The 19,120-nt window shown below is 40.6% G+C and overlaps 2 protein-coding genes and 2 long non-coding RNA genes across 8 annotated transcripts; 2 read left to right on the top strand and 2 right to left on the bottom strand.

Annotated features, from left to right (window-relative positions):
• Positions 1–597: 597 nt before the first annotated feature.
• On the bottom strand, positions 598–3,321 carry LOC139192978 (uncharacterized). The gene is made up of 2 exons (XM_070815925.1): positions 2,984–3,321; positions 598–2,662 (listed from the first exon to the last, which is right to left on the bottom strand). Exons 1-2 carry the CDS (start codon positions 3,319–3,321, stop codon positions 598–600), a joined length of 2,403 nt encoding a protein of 800 aa, XP_070672026.1.
• Positions 3,322–7,821: 4,500 nt separating this feature from the next.
• LOC114821974 (uncharacterized) lies at positions 7,822–9,182 on the top strand. 3 transcript variants are annotated; one of them, XR_011576982.1, is made up of 5 exons: positions 7,822–8,046; positions 8,161–8,230; positions 8,318–8,461; positions 8,584–8,708; positions 8,792–9,182. It is a non-coding gene; the product is annotated as an uncharacterized lncRNA (long non-coding RNA). The 3 variants fall into 3 exon arrangements; XR_011576981.1 differs by having other exon boundaries at positions 8,318–8,708; XR_011576983.1 differs by having other exon boundaries at positions 8,161–8,234; positions 8,318–8,708.
• Positions 9,183–15,186: 6,004 nt separating this feature from the next.
• On the bottom strand, positions 15,187–18,689 carry LOC139192698 (uncharacterized). Its single transcript, XR_011576985.1, has 2 exons — positions 17,876–18,689; positions 15,187–17,781 (listed from the first exon to the last, which is right to left on the bottom strand). It is a non-coding gene; the product is annotated as an uncharacterized lncRNA (long non-coding RNA).
• LOC114822231 (uncharacterized) lies at positions 15,633–18,585 on the top strand. Of its 3 annotated transcripts, none has more exons than XM_070815103.1 (5): positions 15,633–15,772; positions 15,887–15,959; positions 16,066–16,145; positions 16,280–16,502; positions 16,754–18,585. In XM_070815103.1, the coding sequence occupies exons 2-4, from the start codon at positions 15,931–15,933 to the stop codon at positions 16,483–16,485; spliced, it is 315 nt and encodes a 104-aa protein (XP_070671204.1). In that variant the 5' UTR covers positions 15,633–15,772; positions 15,887–15,930; the 3' UTR covers positions 16,486–16,502; positions 16,754–18,585. The 3 variants fall into 3 exon arrangements, with proteins under 3 accessions (XP_070671204.1, XP_070671203.1, XP_070671202.1); XM_070815102.1 differs by having other exon boundaries at positions 16,268–16,502; positions 16,982–18,585; XM_070815101.1 differs by having other exon boundaries at positions 16,268–16,502.
• Positions 18,690–19,120: the final 431 nt, after the last annotated feature.

The raw sequence follows: 19,120 nt of genomic DNA, 5'->3' as shown, positions 1-19,120 counted from the left end.
GGCTTCGATATATTCTGCACTATGCAACCCAAATTGGTTTTGAATTCTTACGGAACTGACGTTGATTTCCATAGGAAGCACTGCATCTTGCCCGAAAGTCAAGGCATAAGGAGTCGTGCATGTCCCCGCTCTTTTAGAAGTCCGGTATGCCCACAACGTGTTCCCTAGCATCTCATGCCACCTTTCTGGACTATCAATCACCATCCTTTTAATAATGTTGACCAAGATCTTGTTGCTGGCCTCTGCTTGCCCATTTGACTGAGGGTTGTATGGACTGGATTGGATCATCTTTATTTTGTACTTGCTTGCAAACTCTTCAACCTCCTTTGAAATAAAAGATGGCCCACGATCCGTTACTATAGTTTCAGGCACCCCATACCTGTGCAGGATCTTAGTCTCAATAAAATTCTTGACCACGGCTGAAGTTATAGATTTTACTGCCGATGCCTCTACCCATTTGGTGAAGTAATCCGTTGCCACAATTATGAAAGTATGTCCCTTACTAGAGGCCGGATAAATCTGCCCGATGAAGTCCATTGCCCATCCTCGGAACGGCCAGGGCTTGACCACCGGATTGAGAGGTACTGATGGTACGTGCTAGAGAGGTCCATGTCTCTGACATTCTTCACATCCGCGGGCATAGGACTTACAATCTTTTTCCATGTCGGGCCAGAAATAACCATACCTTCTGAGTAGCCATCTCATCTTTGTTCCTGCTTGATGTGCTCCACATATTCCCTCATGTACTTCGGCCATTACTCTCATGGATTCTTCTAGGCCTAAGCATTTTAATAGCAACCCGTCTGGGGTCTTTCTCAACAGATTTTTTGTCCACAATACATACTTGGTTGCTTGCTGCCTGTTCTTCTTACTTGTGGATGAAGAAGGATCTTTCAGATACTGGGTAATAGGTGTCCTCCAATCTTCCACCTCGGTCTCTAGAACCATTACATCCAGACTGAACTTCCGATCTAAGATAGAGGGAAGGTTTCTTGTTTGGATCTCAACATCAACACCATACCTCCTTTCTTGCATTGGTACTCCTAAAGCTAGTTGCGCCATTTCATTGGCTGCCAAGTTAGATCCTCTAGGAATGTGATTGACTGATATCTCAGACTCCCACAAACCTAGCAGTTGTGTTGCTGCCATATAATATCCTGCCATAGTGATATGTCTGCATTTGAACTCGCCATTTAGTTGATTTATCACTAACTCTGAATCATCAAAGATCTCTACTTCAGTTGCCCCCAAGTCCATCAGGATTTCCAGGCCGATAATCAATGCCTCATATTCCGCCCGATTATTGGTATTTTCTTGATAATCAAGTAGGAAGGAATAGTAATGATAAACCCCTTGAGGGTTTATAATCACAATTCCAGCTCCTGCTGCCTTCTGAGTGTAGGATCCATCGAAATATAGCTTCCAAGGTGTAATCCAAAGACCTGCTACTCTCCTTATCTCTTGCTGGATCCAATCTTCTTTGCCCGAAACATCACTTCTTGGTGGGATCCAAACATTAGCAACTTCTAAACTTCCCGGGATATTGATTTCCTCGCTTTGAGACTCCTGATGTTCGGTCAGGAAGTCAGCAATTGCCTGGCCTTTAACTGCCCTCTGGGGTATGTACTGAAAACTGAATTCTGATAATGCTAGAATCCACTTCCCAATCCTCCCTGCTAGCATAGGTCTTGACAACATATACTTTATCACATCTGTTTTGGCGATAATGTGCACATGACAAGGTAGCATGTAATGCCTTAGCTTGCTGGCAGTAAAATATAGAGCCAAACACAGTTTTTCCACCGGAGAATATCTTGTTTCTACCTCGGTCAGAATTCTGCTGAGGTAATACACAGCCTGCTCTTTTCCTCCTTCATTATTCTGGGCTAGTAGACTCCCAATTGACCTTTCCGATGCAGAAATATATAGTTTCAATGGCTTTCCCCTTTGAGGTGGCACCAGCACTGGTGGGGAAGTTAAATAAGCCTTGATGCTATCAAATGCCTGCTGGTGGGTTGGCCCCCACTCAAAATTCTCCCTATCCTTCAATCTCAGTAGTGGAGTTAGCGGCTGGATTTTGCCCGCCAAATTGGCAATGAATCTCCTTAAGAAGTTGATTTTACCTAGCAATCTCTGAAGCTGTACTTTGTTGGTAGGTGGGAGTGACTCTAATATTGCCCGAGACTTATTTTTGTCCACCTCCACACCTCTCTGATGCACCAAGAATCCCAAAAAATTGCCCGCTCTTACTCCAAAAGCGCATTTCTTTGGATTCATCTTCAACTTGTGGATCCGCATCCTCATCAATGCTTGCTTGAGGTCCACGAGATGCTGCTCTTCTGTCTTAGATTTTACCACAATGTCATCGATATACACCTCCATGCTTTGGCCAATTAAATCATGAAAAATGGCATTCATTGCCCTTTGATACGTGGCGCCTGCATTTTTTAGCCCGAATGGCATGACCAGATATTCATATGCCCCCACATGACCAGGACATCTAAAAGTTGTCTTATGAATATCCTCTGGCGCCATCTTTATTTGATTGTAACCGGCATTTCCATCCATAAACGATAAAACTTTATGCTTTGCTACAGCATCTATGGATAAGTCAGCCATGGGCATGGGATATTCATCCTTTGGTGTGGCGCTATTAATATTCCTATAATCAACACAACACCGTACTGCTTTTGTTATAGCTTTCAAAATGGGTACAATGTTGGCTAGCCACTCTACATATTTGGCTGGTCTAATAAAGCCAGCTTTCACCAGCCTTTCAATTTCTTCTTTGACTTTTTCTTCTATCTCCTTTGACATCCTTCGTGGTGCCTGCTTGACAGGTTTATATCCTTCCTTGATGGGCATTCTATGTTCCACCAAGGCTGGGTCTAATCCTGGCATCTCAGTGTAATGCCAAGCAAAACAATCTTTGAATTCTTGCAAAAGAGAGATAATCTTGGCCCGATCCTCAATCCTTAATAACCCGCTGATTTGAATTGGTCTCGGATCTTTTTCTGTGCCTAGATCAATAACTTCCAATGGATCCTGGACTTCTGGAGGTGGCTTATCGGGTTCTGCACACAAAAATTCAACTAACTCCGGATTCTCGGGCAGACCATCTGGCTCGTCTATGTCGTAAACGCATTCGGCCATTTGAATGGCCTTATCTAACTCCTCTGCGCAAGATTCTTCCTCATTTTCCTGCTGGCTGGTAGAAACTTTCCCCTGCCACTCCTGCTCTTCTTTATCCAAAAGCTTTTCTTCATGTCTTCTTCCTTTTCCATACACAAACAGTCTTTTAATCAGGGATCTGACTGCCATGACCTGATCTTTCTTCTTTTGTTCGATCATTGATGGTATAGAGAGTTTGGTATAAGACAGGGTCTCTCCCACTCCTCCTTGGTAAGGAGCATCCCTTGTTCTAGAAGCTTTCGGGCCGTCACCTTGGTAGGGCGGCCGTTCTCATCAGCTCCTAAACATTTCAAAATTCCCACGTTGGGATTGTAGAAATTTGCTTCTGCAACATTAGCTGAGGGGAGGAACGGCCGTGATTCGGCCTCTACCAACTCCCAAAAGCTTGATCCTTCAGTACTTGCCTCATGGTATACAGCCACTTGTTGATGAAGAGTAGAAGGTATGGCTAAACTTTGATGAATCCAATCTCTTCCAAGTAGGGCCCCGTAAGTAGAAGTGCAGTCTACTACAAAGAACGCCAACATTATTTTCTTGGACCCCAGATCTACCTCCAAAGGTAATATCCCATGAGTCCTGGTGATGGCACCTGAAAAGCTCGAGACTGTAAGGTTTGTGGGAATAAGATCTTCAGTGCTTCTCCCCATCCTCTTCATCTGCTTGGCTGGCAATATGTTAACAGCCGCCCCTCCATCAATCAAAATTCTTTTGACAGGTACACCTTCCAGATGAGCTGAAACGTATATAGGTTTCAGGTGGTTGGCCAACGAAATACTTGGGCGGCTGAACACCATTTTATCTGTGTAAATCCGTAGGGGACCACCTTTAGGTACTTTTAAGGATTCAACCTTGTCTGAATCTTCCTCTGTAACTACCTCCACATTGACGTGAGCCATCATCGGCTCAGTTGTTAAATAATCACCTTCCATGGTAGCGGGCTGGTCAGGCCTGGCGCCAAATATGGCGGATAATACATACGTCATGTTGATGTGGAAGTTGATGGGTTCGAGCAAGTCCTCCTTCTTGCTCCCAATGTGATCCATGAACTCGTCTAACCAGGCCATTGCATCGGCTGGTAGTAAGGGCTCTGGTATCCCTTCCTGTTGTGGTTGATTCATGTCTCCGTACAGCGCTTGCTTTGGAACTTCACCAAACGGATCCAAAGGCAAAAAGGGTGGTCTCCCCTCATATGCAACAGTTTCCCCATGGGTGGGCCCTGGCCTCCAACCAGGTGTTGGCATCATAGTCAGATCTTCCTGAGCCCTTCTTAAGATCCTATACTTGCCAGGATGTTGGCTTTGTGGCACATGATTCCCCATACCCTCCGCCTTGCTGTTGGCCCTTTCTACTTCCTTCTTACTTCGCCAACGAAGCTGACTACCACTTCCAGATGTTGCCCTCTCTGGCTTTTGATTTTTTGAGGCTTCAGAGGTGATGGGGGTCATCAGGGAATTCATGTAGGCTTTGTGCTGCCTTTGAACCCTTCTGACCATGGATGCTCCCATTGGTCTGGTGGGCTGCCCATCTTTTCCAACTACATACCATTTCCGTCCACGATATGCAGGAGTTGCTTTCTTAACAGGATTAGCTATCCCATCAATTCTTCTGACTTCCTTCCCCTTTTGGCCCTTTTGAAGCTGCTCTGTACTTCTTTGGAGTTTGGCCTCCATGTCCTCTGCCCCGTCAGAAACTTCATAGTTCCGAAATACTTCTGACAACGCCTTGGGTTGGGAATCACCTCCTAAACGTTGAAAAACGCTTCGGGAAGCATTTTTTCTTGTTGCCTGCTTAAGCCTTTCGCGGGCTTCTCTTTCAATTAACTCGTGATCAATAAGGACTCCATCTGTGGGAATCTCGAGTTCACATTCACACTGGCATTTACTACACATAACCAGCCCTTTGATTATGGCAGCCTTTGGGTACTCGGATGGTTTGCCTATCCCTTCCGTAGGTCGTTTGGCTAGTTTCCCTTCTTCTTCTTCCCTTATAATTTTCCTTTTTCCTTTCTCTACCCAGGTCATGTTGAGCATATTTACCGGGGCTTCAGAAAATGGCAACACAGGGTTGACTATGACTACCTCATCTGGTTGGGTAGCCCTGTGTCTTCCTCCTTTGGGAGGAGCCAAACCTGTCTCATTTCTAGAGCCTAGGGAGGCTTCATTCAGTCTCTGTAGCATTTGAAACAATGTATTCTGTAAATCTTCTGGCATGGTTATCTTTATCTTCAGATCAGGGAATCCCACCGGGCGTGCCAAAACTATGTTCGTCGCAGGAATCTCCTGGCAGACGAGCACACAGCTCCCCTGGGAGAATGGCGTCGGTTGAGGGTATCTGTCGTACTTCTGCTTTCTTCTCGGGCTCGCTCGGGCAAGCCTTTGTCGGGCAGATCTTGGTCGGGCAAGACACACTTCGAGCAAGGCTCGTCGGGCAGTTCTGAAAGAGAAAGACAGAGTTAATTTGAAAGGGTGCCTTCGTGGGGCCTTAGATGTAGGCCTTAAGGCTCACAATCAAGATTAACTTTGTCATGCTCAGGCGTGCCACTGCCATCTTCAGTATGGCAGATGTTGAATGGGTGTTAAGCTTTAATTGAATATGTATACGCCCGAGAAACCAAGTTAGATATAACAGGTGCCTTTGTGAGGCCTTAGGTATAGGCCTTGAGGCTTCCTGTCAAACTAAACCAGCGCTTGGATGTATCATATTTGGTCTTTTAAGGTTGCCAGAGTCTTATCACTATTATATTTTTGATTATCAGAATCCAAGAGGTAGGACGAACCCAAATGAGTGCCTTTGTAGGGCCTTAGGTATAGGCATTGAGGCTTCCCATCAGAGTTAATCCTTATACTCGGACCAACTAGACCACAACATGAAATGAAGCTAAATAGATGCCTTCGTGGGGCCTTAGGTGTAGGCCTTGAGGCTTTCTATCAGAATTCACTCCCTGCTTAAGCCTTTTCTATGAATCAAAATATAATAGCAACAAAACGGAGAAATAGATCGATTACTTGCGCCCCAAGTAACTTCGGACTTCTCGCTTATCAAGGATTGTCGTGGATGGGTTGAGTCCACATAGAGTTCTTTTTTATGCCTTGAGGCCAAGGACTTTTAAACTGATCTTTAAATTACATGCCCGCCGGGCTTCAGACTTAGATCTGATTTGAACTCTGACGCGATTCAGATCGGATCCAAGTGCTGAAGACTCATTTTCACTATGACTTTGCTAGAAATAACTTGTATATAACTGGGAATATATAACATGTTATTGTGCTTTTTAAGAAAAAGAAAAGACAAAGACAGAGCAAAGATAGTCGGGTAAGTTTGAACCTTATCGGCCAAGGCTGAACTTCTTACAAAATCTATCTATGTAGCTCTGTCAGAGGTCTGAAAGCTTTTAGAGGGGTTGACGGGGGAGAAGAGGATACAAAATGAATCGATACCACCATGAACGAGGTAGCAGAGCTATTACAGGGGTTTGGGAAGGTTTATCCCGAATGGGATGAAGGCTTGTGCTGACTACAGCTTCGTTGAAGGCAAATCTGGCTTGAGCAGAGTTTTGGCTTTTGTTTGTTTGTTTGAGTGTCCTTAATTCTGTCTTCTCTTCCTCCTTTTATAGACGGCTTCAGCTTGGGTTCCTGTAGCAATGGCGGTTGCCCGAATGCGGTTTGGTGATGACTCACTAGCTTTTTTACATGAATGCCACCAATAAAGTACTTTATTGGGCTGTGCAGTGACTGAATAACCTACCCCCTGTGGTCTTTGAGCAGGTAAGCAGGTGGCCTTTGTAATTTGTGCCCAGCCGAAAGCCTCTTTCCTGCCTCCTAAGTTTTCCTCTGGGCCTTGGGTTTGGGCCGACTTTCTCTCTGGCCCAAAGTTCAGATTTTATCCCAAACACTTTGTCTTTGTTACTTGCCACTTAACCAACTAATCACAGTACAAGATTATTATTATTATTTTAATAAAGCGAGAAGGAGAAGTAAAATCGGTTAGAATCGAATTGCCAAATCGGTTATTTTTTTCTAAACGATAAGGTTTTTTTTTTGCTTTTATAATTATAAAGAAAACTAACGAAAAGTTCTCAAAAACTTTAGTTTTAATGAAAAATGATAAATAAATGTATAAGTGAATAGTATCATGAAAAGTAAAAATATGATTTTTTGTTAAAATTAAACAGTATCAGAAGTGTTTTTTTAAAACTCTCATATGTACGTGACTTTTGTTTTCGGTATTCATAAAAAATATTCTTAAAAACATGAAAATAGTATTCACACAAAGAAAGCACAACGATAGTCCCACCTCACTTAAAAGTTCCAGGGACCCAGCTGTGTCCGTGCATCATCGGACTGACAAAGTGGGGAGATTTTTCAGTGTTCCCGTCATACGAAGTGGTACATCACATATTCTTATATAAATAGCGGGTTATGTGTGTTAAAAGGTTAATAACTTAAAAATTAAATTTTTTTACCATTTAATTAATAAATACACATGATGTACCATCCATATTTCCGTCACAACTAAAAATTTTCCGACGAAGTGACACCAATTTTTGTACCTCTTGACAAATAAGAACTCATCACCTACAGTAGTTCCCACAATTACGATGCTCAACTCATCATCCATCTTCTTCAATTTCTCCGCCAGTAGATAAGAAATTGCACAAAATAAAAACAAGATACTATTTCTTTGAAAGTTGCAGCAGGCATTGACTATGAGACTTGTACTGCAAAAAATGAAGGTGGTTCCACGAGAAGCTGAGAAACTGAACGTAAATAATGCTGGGTTTTTGGCACAGAAGCGTCTTGCTCGCGGATTGAGGCTCAATCACCCTGAAGCTGCAGAGCTCCCATAGCCACACAGGTGTGTTTTTAGCTCCAAAACTTGACCTTTTTATCAAATTTACAAACTTGGAACGGATTTCGGTAATGGGTTTTGTAAAGGAAACGTTTTTGTTTGATGTGTTTGTGTTTGTAGATTTTGGAGTTCGTTCTAAATGGCGATAAATCTGTGGCGGAATTGATGGACATTGGGAGGCAACTGTTGGGTAGGTAATGGTGTGAACTGTGAAATTTGATCATTTGCCCTGTTTTTGTAGATGGAATGTTAATTCTGGATTCTGATTGTTGAATAGCATCTGGGTTGCCTTCCTTTTTACCCAATCAACCAATCTTGTATCCCTAATTTCGCCTGGTTGCTCAAGATTGATCAGCACAGTACTTTTTCAAACAGGAAACAAGTTCTTCCCGGTGTTCAATATCTTTTGGATATGGTGCAGGTATTATGCTCATTGAGGTTGTTTGCATTTGCTTCGAAAAGCCTTAAACATAACGATTGCTGCTGAAAACTTCTCATAACCCTGACATAACATGCTGCCTAAAATCATTTTTCTCGAGTAAGATATAAATGCAGGTCAAAGGGACTTTTCCTGATGGGAACAAGTTAATCGCCATTCACCATTCACGATCCAATTTCTAGGGATAACGGAAATTTGGAACTAGCTTTGAAGGATTCTTTTCTTCCTGGTAAGGGCTTTCGGATATTCGAAGTTTCGGATGACTTCTTTTGGGACCTATTATGGGCACTTATGCAATAATATTTTCTGCAGTACCCTCACTAGACAAGTTTCCTGAAATGGAAGATGGTGAAATTCCCGGTGCAATTATCTATGGATGGTACTGTTGTGCTTAATCATGGAAGGAATGTTGGCGTGAGTCAACCTTGGGTTTAAGGAATATGGATATATTTTGGGTATGAAATCATGTAATCGATGTCCTCATATATTTGGGATTCTTATTTCCTATTTCATAGGAGCTTTTGCAGCAGTATGTATAATCCTCTACATGAGAAGAATAAAGTAATACACTTTAAGGTTTGTGTTTGTCAAGCATAATGAAAATGTCGCGGCTCACGCTGTTGTCTCATATGTTGCTTTACATGGAGGTGCTTTCTGTTAGGATGCTCTTGATCTGAAATTTTTATTTAATATTCTTGCGAAAGATGTAAACGTATCTATTAAAATCTAATAAACTTCACCTTTTGACAAAAAAAAAATTATTTAATATTCTTGTGAAAGATGTAAACGTAGTTATTAGAATCTAATAAAATTCACCTTTTGACAAAAAAAAATATTTATTTCATATTCTTGTGAAAGATATAAACGTATCTATTAAAATATAATAAAGTTCATCTTTAGAATAAAAAATAAATAAATAAATAAATAACCTATCATTGCATGAGCAGGTTCTACCTCTCTTCCCGACTCAAAACCTTAGAGCCGATTGAACCATTGCAATCCGAAGCAAGGGAGGCATCAGATATATCCAGTTCTTCTGGAAATTCTGAAACAAGACAAACAAACGAGAGAAAATTAAAAAATTAAAAAAAAAAGAGAAAAAAACAACAACATAAACCCAGAAACAAAAACCCAACCCACTGCAATGGCTGATGAAAAGCAAACTCATGTGTTGGTGCCTGGAACGGCTGCAGCTGCAGCGAATGGATCAGAACAAGAGAAAGCTTCTGTTGCAGCAGCCCAAGTTGAGCCCAAAATCATGAGGCACCCCTTGGTAATACTATTTTTCATATTTAAATGGGTTTATTTTTTAGGAAAACTAATGAAAAGGGCTTGAAAACTTTGAGTTTTAATGATAAGGACAAAATAAAGGGTAAAGTGAATAGTACCAGGATTGACTTTTTAGTGTAAAAATGTGGTTTTTCGTTAAAGTGAACAGTACCGGGTGCTTTTCGTTAAAGTTCCCTTTATTTTTATCATAAATAGTAATTCACCCACACCATCATGATGTGACAGTGACGCATAAGTAGTGTTTTTTTTTTCAATCACAAAGGATCTTCGAAATTCATTCACCTTATATTTGAAATAAAAAATTCAATCAATCTGATCTTAAGAATAGTTGTCTCAAATCAATGTTCTTCTTCTATCACAATTTTGTAAAAATTATATTATGTGTTGATGTGACATATAATAGGTCTTACAAGTCTAATTAACTTTAAAATAAATTAAAATTTTAATTTCTGTTTTCGATATTCATAAAAAAATTCTTAAAAACAAAAACAAAATATTCACCCAAAGAAAGCAGAAAGAAAGTGCTGCTCTACATCTTCCTTGTTTACACAAAGAGAATACTAACAAACATTCATATATTTCATAACCGTCTTCCTTCTTATACAAGCTGACCATTTGTAGTCGTTCTCTACTAACCTTCTAACTAACCAACTTCTTACAACAATTACCAATCAAAAGATGCCACCTGTCAGAGCATCCTAACAATACCCCCCCCTTAAAACTGGTCTTACAGATCAACATAGTAAAATTCTGTAGAAAAAATTACAACACAAAACTCAAACAATTTGCACACACAGAAAAGTACAGCATAAAATTTCAAAGATCAACAATTTCTGGAAACTTGATCTTCAAATCATTGTAATTCTCCCAAGTAGCATCCTCCTTGGAGTGATTTTACCATTGCACTAGAACTTCAGTCACTACAAAGTTGCCTTTCTTTACCATTCGTTGATCACAAATCTGAATGGGAACATCTTGTAATACACCAGCATCAGTAATAACTGGCAACGAAACTGTGGTCTGCATATGTTCTCCCAAATGTTTTTTTTAAACAGGACACATGGAACACCAGATGCAACTTAAAGTGATCTGGAAGTTTGATCTTATAAGCTACATTGCCTATCTTAGCTAATACTTGGAATGGCCCATAGAAGCGAGGTTGAAGCTTGTGAAAATGATCTGCTGCCAAGGATTTGTGTTGGTAAGGCACTAGTCGGAGATAAACCCAATCCCCCACGGCCAAAACCCTCACAATCCTCTTTTTATCCACCTGAATTTTCATTTGACATCTGGCCGCCTCCAAATTACTCTTGAGTAAAGATAAAATGCTATTCCTCTCCTTCAAGCATTGCTCCACTGAGTCTACTTTGGTAGTACCAATTTCATAAATAGGTACAAGAGGAGGAACATAACCATATACTGCTTCAAAAGGTGTCATCTTAATGGTTGAATGGAAACTAGTATTGTAACTTCACTCTACCCAAGATAACTAAGGAACCCATTTCTTGGGCTGCAAGGTGCAAAAGCATTGCAGTAAGTCTCCAAACACCTATTAAGAACCTCAGTTTGCCCATCAGTTTGTGGGTGATATCCCAAACTAAAACAAAGCTCAGAACCTTGGAAGTGAAAAAATTCCTTCCAGAACTTACTCATAAACACTGGATCCCTGTCACTGACTATGGATTGTGCATTCCATGTAATTTGAATATGTTATCCACAAAGAGTTGAGCTACCAAGGAGGTCAAGTAAGGGTGATTCAAAGCAGTGAAATGTGCATATTTAGATAGTTTATCCACGACTACCCAAATCACAGTTTTCCCTTTGCCGGGAGGGAGATTGGTGATGAAATCCATTGATATGTCAAACCAAACCTTAGATGGAATAAGTAATGGCTACAAGAGTCCAGCAGGTGACAGGGTCTCATACTTATTTTGCTGATAAATAGTACAACTCGCCATTTTCCTTTTAATGTCCTTCTTTATTCCCTCCCAATAGAATGCTTTGGAAATCCGTTTATAAATCTTTAAAAAAACCTTCATGGCCAGCTGCACGACTAGAATGAAATTCAGTGAAGACCTTATCTCTCCAATGGCTTGATGGGTTTAATACAATTATGTGTTTGTATTTCAAGAACCCATTATCCAGATGAAAACACAAGATACCAATGGAAACATCATCACTCTAAGATTGTAGTAATTGTTGAGACTTAGCAATAATCCAATAGTCTTTCTCAGTATACCTTCGTAAATCATCCAACCAAGAAGAGTAGGGGTAAGAAATTGCACTGATAGAATTGATAGTCTGAGAACTAACAATGTCATGGGACGCCCGAGATAATGAGTCTGCAACTTGATTGTCACACCCCTTCTTATATTGTATCTCATAGTCAAAACCAAGAAGCTTGGTAACCTTCTTTTGTTGGAAAGAGGTATGAGTTCCTCATTCCAAAAAATACTTCAAACTGTGGTGATCAGTTTAAATAATAAAATGATTCCCTACTAAGTAAGACTGCCACTTTTGTACTGCATGTATAATTGCCAACATCTATCTCTCTCATAGGCTGATAAAGCTTGGTTTCTTGGGCAAAGAGCTTTATTGGTAAACGTTATTAGTCTCCCTTCCTGTTGTAACACAACTTCAATCCCATGCCCGGAAGCATCACTTTCAATGACAAAAGGTTTATTAAAATCTGGTAGGGCTAAAACTTGGGGTGAAAACATTGCTTGTTTGAGACTGTTAAAGGTTATCATAGCTTCAGGAGACCATTTAAACCCATCTTTCTTCGTGAGAACCGTGAGAGGACTTACTATCTTCCCAAATTGAGGTATACATTTTTTATAATAACCTGTTAACCTAAGGAAACCCCTTAATGCCTTAACTGATGTAGGCGTGGGCCACAGAGCTATTACTTCTAATTTTGCAAGGTCAGCAGATACACCATGTTTAGACACTATATGACCCAAATATTCCACCTGATCCTTACCAAATGCACATTTGGACAGTTTAACAAATAAGGAATGCTGCTGCAGAGTTTCAAACACCACGTTTAAGTGTTGCAAATGTGAAGACCAAGAAGTACTATAGACCAAAATATCATCAAAGAATATGAGAATGAATTTCCTTAAGTATGGTCTAAAGATTTCGTTCATAAGGCATTGGAATGTGGCCGGTGCATTTGTAAGTCAAAAGGGCATAACCACATAGTGCCCATCATGTGTTCTAAAGGTTGTTTTCCCCACATCTTGAGGGTGCATCCTTATCTGATGATAACCTGCCAGTAAATCTAACTTGGAAAAGAATTGTGCACCAAATAACTCATCCAACAATTCATCAATAAGAGGAATAGGAAATTTGTCCTTAATTGTAATATTATTAAACCCTCTGTAATCCATGCACATTCTCCATGTACTATCCTTTTTCCTAACCAAAATAACAGGAGACGCATATGAACTGTTGCTTACCCTTATGAACCCTGATTTCAGAAGATCTTTCACACACTTTTCGATTTCTGTTTTTTGCACAGGTCCATCTCTATATGGTTTACTGTTTGGTGGAGAGCTGCCCTCAATCAAGGGAATTCTATGGTCTTGAGTTCTATGAGGAGGTAGTGCATTTGGTGGAAGAAACACCTCTTCAAATGCTGCCAATAGGTCATTCAACTCCAACTGTTGATGATCTGTAAGGTTCATAGAATTGGAACTTGTAGTGTTTGACTCCATATTATGCAAGAACATGGGTTTAGTTTCCAATTGGTAGAGTACTGCACCCACTATAATCTCTTGCTGCAATAATTTTTGCATTTGTAAAGCTAAAATATCCTCAAAAGTATTACTAACATTTGTAGGACTTGTGATGCAAAAGGTCCTAGAATCCTTGGAAAACTGCATATACAATTTATCAAAGTCCTAGAGAATATGACCAAATGTTCTCAACCACTGAATTCCTAGTACAATATCACACCCCCCTAATGGAATAGCATACAAGCCCATGACAAATTGGAAATCCTGGATCCTGACAAAAACTTGAGCTAAGGTACCTTTGGTAGCTACTTTTCCCCCATCAGCAATCTTGACATTAAACAAATGCTTAGTATCCAATTGTGTTCTTAACCGTTTCACCAATCCAACATCCACAAAGTTATGAGAACTGCCAGAGTCAATCAATATACTAGTTGGGCAATTTTTAATCGAGCCACCCACCTTCATAGTGTTAATGGAAGGTCGTGCAGGGGTACCAAACAATGCACAGGCAGTTATCTTAGGTTCCTCATTTTCTAAACCATCAATATCATCACACAGAATCCTGAACATCAATTAGCAATAATTGTTTCTTCTCGCAGGCATGACCTTGAAAATATTTCTCTTTACAATGAAAGCAAAGACGATTTCTTCGACAGTGATCTACTTCTTCAGGTGTCAATCTCCTTACATTACTAGTTATTGCTCGAGTCTCATAATTTGCATTAGGATTAATAGTGTGCAAAGGAGATCTAAAAGTCGGTTGAACATAACGAGTCTTACGAAAAGATTTCACCTTAAGATTTGTAATCTTGGCATCCAATTGTTGAGCAAAGGCAGAAGCTTCAAGCACATCTCTGGGTCTCAAGATCTTGACATCATGTCGCAGCTCTAGTTTAAGACCTCCCACAAAGCATGATTTGAGAATTGCAGGACTGATGTCCCGAGTTCGATTGGATAATCGCCTAAATTCCATTACTTAATAACGCAAGGTTCTCGTCTGCTTCAAATTGACCAAACTCTCTGCATAATCATCCAACTCAAAATGACCAAATTCTTGGCATATGACCCTTGTGAAATCACTCCAGTGCGGAAAGTTTTCCAAGCACCTCGCCCATTGAAACCACTGAAGTGCATCCCTTCCAGATGGAAGGATGCCATTTTCACTTTCTTGGACTCTTAGATATTAAAGAAATCGAAATAGTGGTCTGCCTTATAAACCCACTTCATTGGATCTTTGATACTGTTGAATATTGGAAAATCCATCTTCAAGAATGAAGGACGAGTAGATTGATTGAAGTTCAGCCCAATTTCTTGGTGATTGGAATTAAGATTCATCATTTCTTGGAATTGGGGATCGCTGCGAGTGGCTTCTAACGATTCCCCCACGGACCCACCATTCAATTACGTCATTAGGGATTGCAACTGAAGCAATATCAAATCCTAGGTCAATTTGAAATCCGCCTGAAGTGCTCGAAATTCCGACCGATTCGATCATAATTCCTCCTGAGACTTTTGGAATTCTTCGAACTTGTCTTCGAGGCTGGAAACTCGTGACTCCATGGATTTACACAAAGCTTGTCGCGTCATGCAACAATGAAGGATTGAGAGATCAAAATGGCTGGCTCGATACCAATGTTGAGATCTTACTCTACGTCTTCCTTGTTTACATAGAGAGAATACTAACAAATATTCATTTATTTCATAACCGCCTTCCTTCTGATACAAGCTGACTATTTGTAGTCGGTTCTCTACTAACCTTCTAACTAACCAACTTCTTACAACAATTACCAATCAAAAGATGCCACCTGTCAGAGCATCTTAACAGAAAGTCGCACCTTTCTGACCAAAAAAGAAAAAGAAGAAGAAAGAGAAAGTCACACCTCACCCAGCAAACCCAGTGACCCAGCTGTGTCCGTGCATCATCGGGCTGACGAAGTGACACCAATCTTCGTATCTCTTGACAAGTAAGAACCTATTTCATCATTTTCAGTAGTTCCCACAATTCCGATGCTGAACTCACTATCCACCTTCTTCAATTTCGCCGCCAAAAGATAAGAAATTGCACACAACAAAAACAAACAAAATACTATTTCTTTGAAAGTTGCAGGCATTGACTTGAGAGTAAGGACTCCCAAAAATGGTGGTGGTTCCACGAGAAGCTGAGAAACTGAACCTAAACAATGCTGGGTTCTTAGCACAGAAGCATCTTGCGCGCGGGTTGAGGCTCAATCGCCCTAAAGCTGCCGCTCTCATAGCTACACAGGTGTGTTTTTTGCTCCAAAACTTGGTCTTTTGTTCAAATTTACAAACTTTGATCGGATTTCGGTAATGGGTTTTGTAAAGGAAACGTTTTTGTTTAATGTGTTTGGGTTTGTAGATTTGGAGTTCGTTCGAAATGGCGATAAATCTGTGGTGGAATTGATGGACATTGGGAGACAGCTGCTGGGAAGGTAATGGTGTGAACTGTGAAATCTTATCAATTTGCCCTGTTTTTATATAGGGAACTTTAACGAATTTGTATTCCTAATTTCGTACCTCTCGGAATCATGTGTTTAGTTGCTCGAGATTGGTCTGCATATTTCTTTTTCAAACAGGAAACAAGTTCTTCCTGGTGTTCAATATCTTTTGGTGTGCAGGTATGATGCTCATTAAGGTTTTTTGCATTTGCTTCGAAAAGCCTTAATCATAATCACTGCTGCTGAAAATTCCTCATAACCCTGACATAACATGCGGCCTAAAATCATTTTTTATGAGTAAGATATAAATGCAGCAGTAATGGAGGGACAGTTGGAGATATTGGAGGTGCTTACCAGAGGTGGTGCATCTCAGCCGGCATGCGAGGAGGCTCTGTTGGAGGCAAGCTACTTGGGCAGGGCTAGGTCCGGAGAGATGCTCATGGGGTCCGACATGATCCCCGCCCTCAGGTGGCTGTGCATGCTCTTGTCTCTGCTTGCTGCAGAGGCTTCGTTGATGTAGTTGGCACATTCATCAAGGTAACAGTCTTTTAACATCATAAATTAATCAAAATTCCCTTATGGTTTTAAATTTTAGCAAGCACTTATGCTGAAAGTGCTTTTCTAACCTAGGAGGACTTGTACTAAGCCTACAATTGCTTTAAAGTATGCTTCAACATAAATAAGTGTGATGTACAATCAAGGTTGCCATCACCGAAATGTGTATGTGTGGTAATTGCTTGAACATTTAACTTTTGTTCCATGAAAGTGATGCTATTTCTTGGTGGTAGTGTGGGGTGATGCCGATGCAACTGACAGGGAGCTGCTTCAATCGTCTAAGCCATTCCTACACACTAATGTTTACTGTAATGTGCTTATTTCTGCCATTGTTAGCCAGCAAATTTCTGTTGTCAAGACTCCTCTTGCAGGTGTATCCCTAGCTCATCGGCTAGTATGCATACCTTTATAGTTATACACTTCCTATCTAATGTTACATACTTTCTGGAACGAAATGACAGGCTGGAGCCAGAACAGATATAAAAGTGAGCCTTGAAGGCTGGTCCTGGGATGTAAATACAGGAGAAGAGTTTCGGGTGGGTGCAGGACTAGCCGTGGCTTACAACTTGACCTGGTGTGCTGTGGAGTATTTTGAAGCCACCAGTGTTATCTTGCGCATGCTCTTGCAACACCACTCTCCTAACATTCCTCACTTTGGGAGGACTCTCATTCACCAAGCCATTTTATGTAACAAGGAAAGAGTGGTCGAGGTTCTGTTAAATTGTGGTGCAGATGTAGAAGTTCCAATTAAGACAACAAATTCAGAAACTGACTGCCCCGTTCACATGGTGTAATGACTTGGATTAAATAAGATTCTTCAATGATTGATTGGTGCCGGGTGCAATATCAAATCTCAGACAAAATCTGGACAAACTGCACAAATGATCTGTGCTAGATATAAACACCAGGAATGCCTTAAAATTCTGTCTTCAGACGGTGCTGATTTTGGCCTGGTGAATTCTGCTGGTCAGAATGCAAGCGTAATAGCAGAGTCAGCATGGTGGCCTATTGGTTTCCGCCAAGCAGTTGTAGACGTGATTCGATCCGGTGAAATTGTTCAATCAAGCGATACATCAGTATTTTCTCTTCTAATGCTTGTGACTTAAGCAAATGGTATTGAGGCTTTGAAGAAACTGATTGAGGGGGCAGACATTGATCACAATGAGCAAGATGAAAAGGGATACTCAGCTGCCATGATAGCTGCAGAGGGGGTTACCTGGAAATTTTCAAATTGCTTATCGACGTTGGGGCTGACATAAACCTGCAGAATAAACGTGGTCAGACGGTAATGTAACTATTCGATACAAATCAAAACGGTGAAGAATTTGAAGAGTTGTTGCTTAAGAATGCTGCACCTCGAAAGGTACTTGATAGTCTTGTTGAGTTTTATGGGACTCTACGTCGGGCAGCACAACACGGCCCCACAGATTTTGTTCATACATTGATAAGCAGGGGCTCTGATGTGCTTCTGATGCCGATGGATACACTTATTTGATGTTAGCAGCAAGAGGAGGTACTGTGCGAGCCTTTGATTTCTTTAGGGGCAAAATGCGACATTGCGAATGCTAGATACGAGACAGCACTCTTGCTTGCAAGGAAAAGTAGGATACACGAAGGGATTGCTGCAAATCCTTGTAGAAATGCAGTTGTAGACATTCGAGCGTTCAAAGACGAAGCCATGGAGAACGCGAAGAATAAAAGGGAGGTGAAGGCTTCGAACTCGCGCTCGTGTTCGCCGTCGGTTTCATCGGAATTTGGGAGAGGATTTAGTAGAACAGTCCTTTTTTAGTGCAGAGGATTTTGCAGAGTTATCTGTTCGCAGGAATTTGGAGGTGGTGGTGGTGGGATGGGAGCGTGGCTTTCCTTTTCTGGGTTTGAATCGCGGCAGTTTGGAGATGGAGATGGCCGCGTCGAGGTTGATAACAGAGAGACTTGAGTTGACAGTTATGTTGAGTTAGGTGTGGACAGTGTCACAAGATTAGAGAGGCCACATTATTTTTAGGAATGAGGATCTCTTCCTATTCTAGATTATGAGAATTTTTTAATAGTGCGGTCGTTTTCGTTAGTACTATTTTTGTTTAATTTTAAATAAAATAACTTTTGACACATAATGTATGATAAACAGACACGATTAAAAAATTTCGAAATCCTCACAAAGAAGATCCGAAGAGATTCTATTGGCTTTTTTTAAGTGCACAAGATTTGATAGAGAGGAGCCCACAATAAGACACAAAGCCGTTTAAGTATGAAAGGATTATGATAAATGATGATTTTTGTTATATAACGATATTTTATATTTAATGAAAAAGAGATAATCTACAGTACCACAAATATTCAATAAACATTACGCTTACACTAGTATTTAAAAAGAAAAATACACATATCCAAAATATTAAAACAAAAAAATACACAAATCCAAAATATTAAAATTACACACTTCAACAAATAAATATAACAAGTATCTTACATGGAGAGATCCAAATATAAAAACGTAGCTAGTAGGAAAAGACGACTATTGTTCTAATACATTCAAACAAGTGGAATGGACGGGGCATTTTGCTGAGAACTAGCTATATCTCCATCTTTCTACTCTGAAAATA

Source organism: Malus domestica, chromosome 16, assembly GCF_042453785.1.
Source record: "Malus domestica chromosome 16, GDT2T_hap1".
NCBI lineage: Eukaryota > Viridiplantae > Streptophyta > Magnoliopsida > Rosales > Rosaceae > Malus > Malus domestica.
Note: the sequence above shows the minus strand (reverse complement) of the source record. Positions and strands in the feature narration are given on the sequence as shown.

Bases quoted from the DNA above. Each gene is read 5' to 3' on its own strand.
- LOC139192978 (XM_070815925.1), bottom strand. From the start codon at position 3,321: ATGGCAGTCAGATCCCTGATTAAAAGACTGTTTGTGTATGGAAAAGGA. The intron at 2,663-2,983 runs GTTATTAAGGAT...TGTTGATTATAG, and splicing joins AGACCAATTCAAATCAGCGG to GAATATTAATAGCGCCACAC.
- LOC114822231 (XM_070815102.1), top strand. From the start codon at position 15,931: ATGGACATTGGGAGACAGCTGCTGGGAAG. The intron at 15,960-16,065 runs GTAATGGTGTGA...TCATGTGTTTAG, and splicing joins GGGAGACAGCTGCTGGGAAG to TTGCTCGAGATTGGTCTGCA. The intron at 16,146-16,267 runs GTATGATGCTCA...TTTATGAGTAAG, and splicing joins CAATATCTTTTGGTGTGCAG to ATATAAATGCAGCAGTAATG.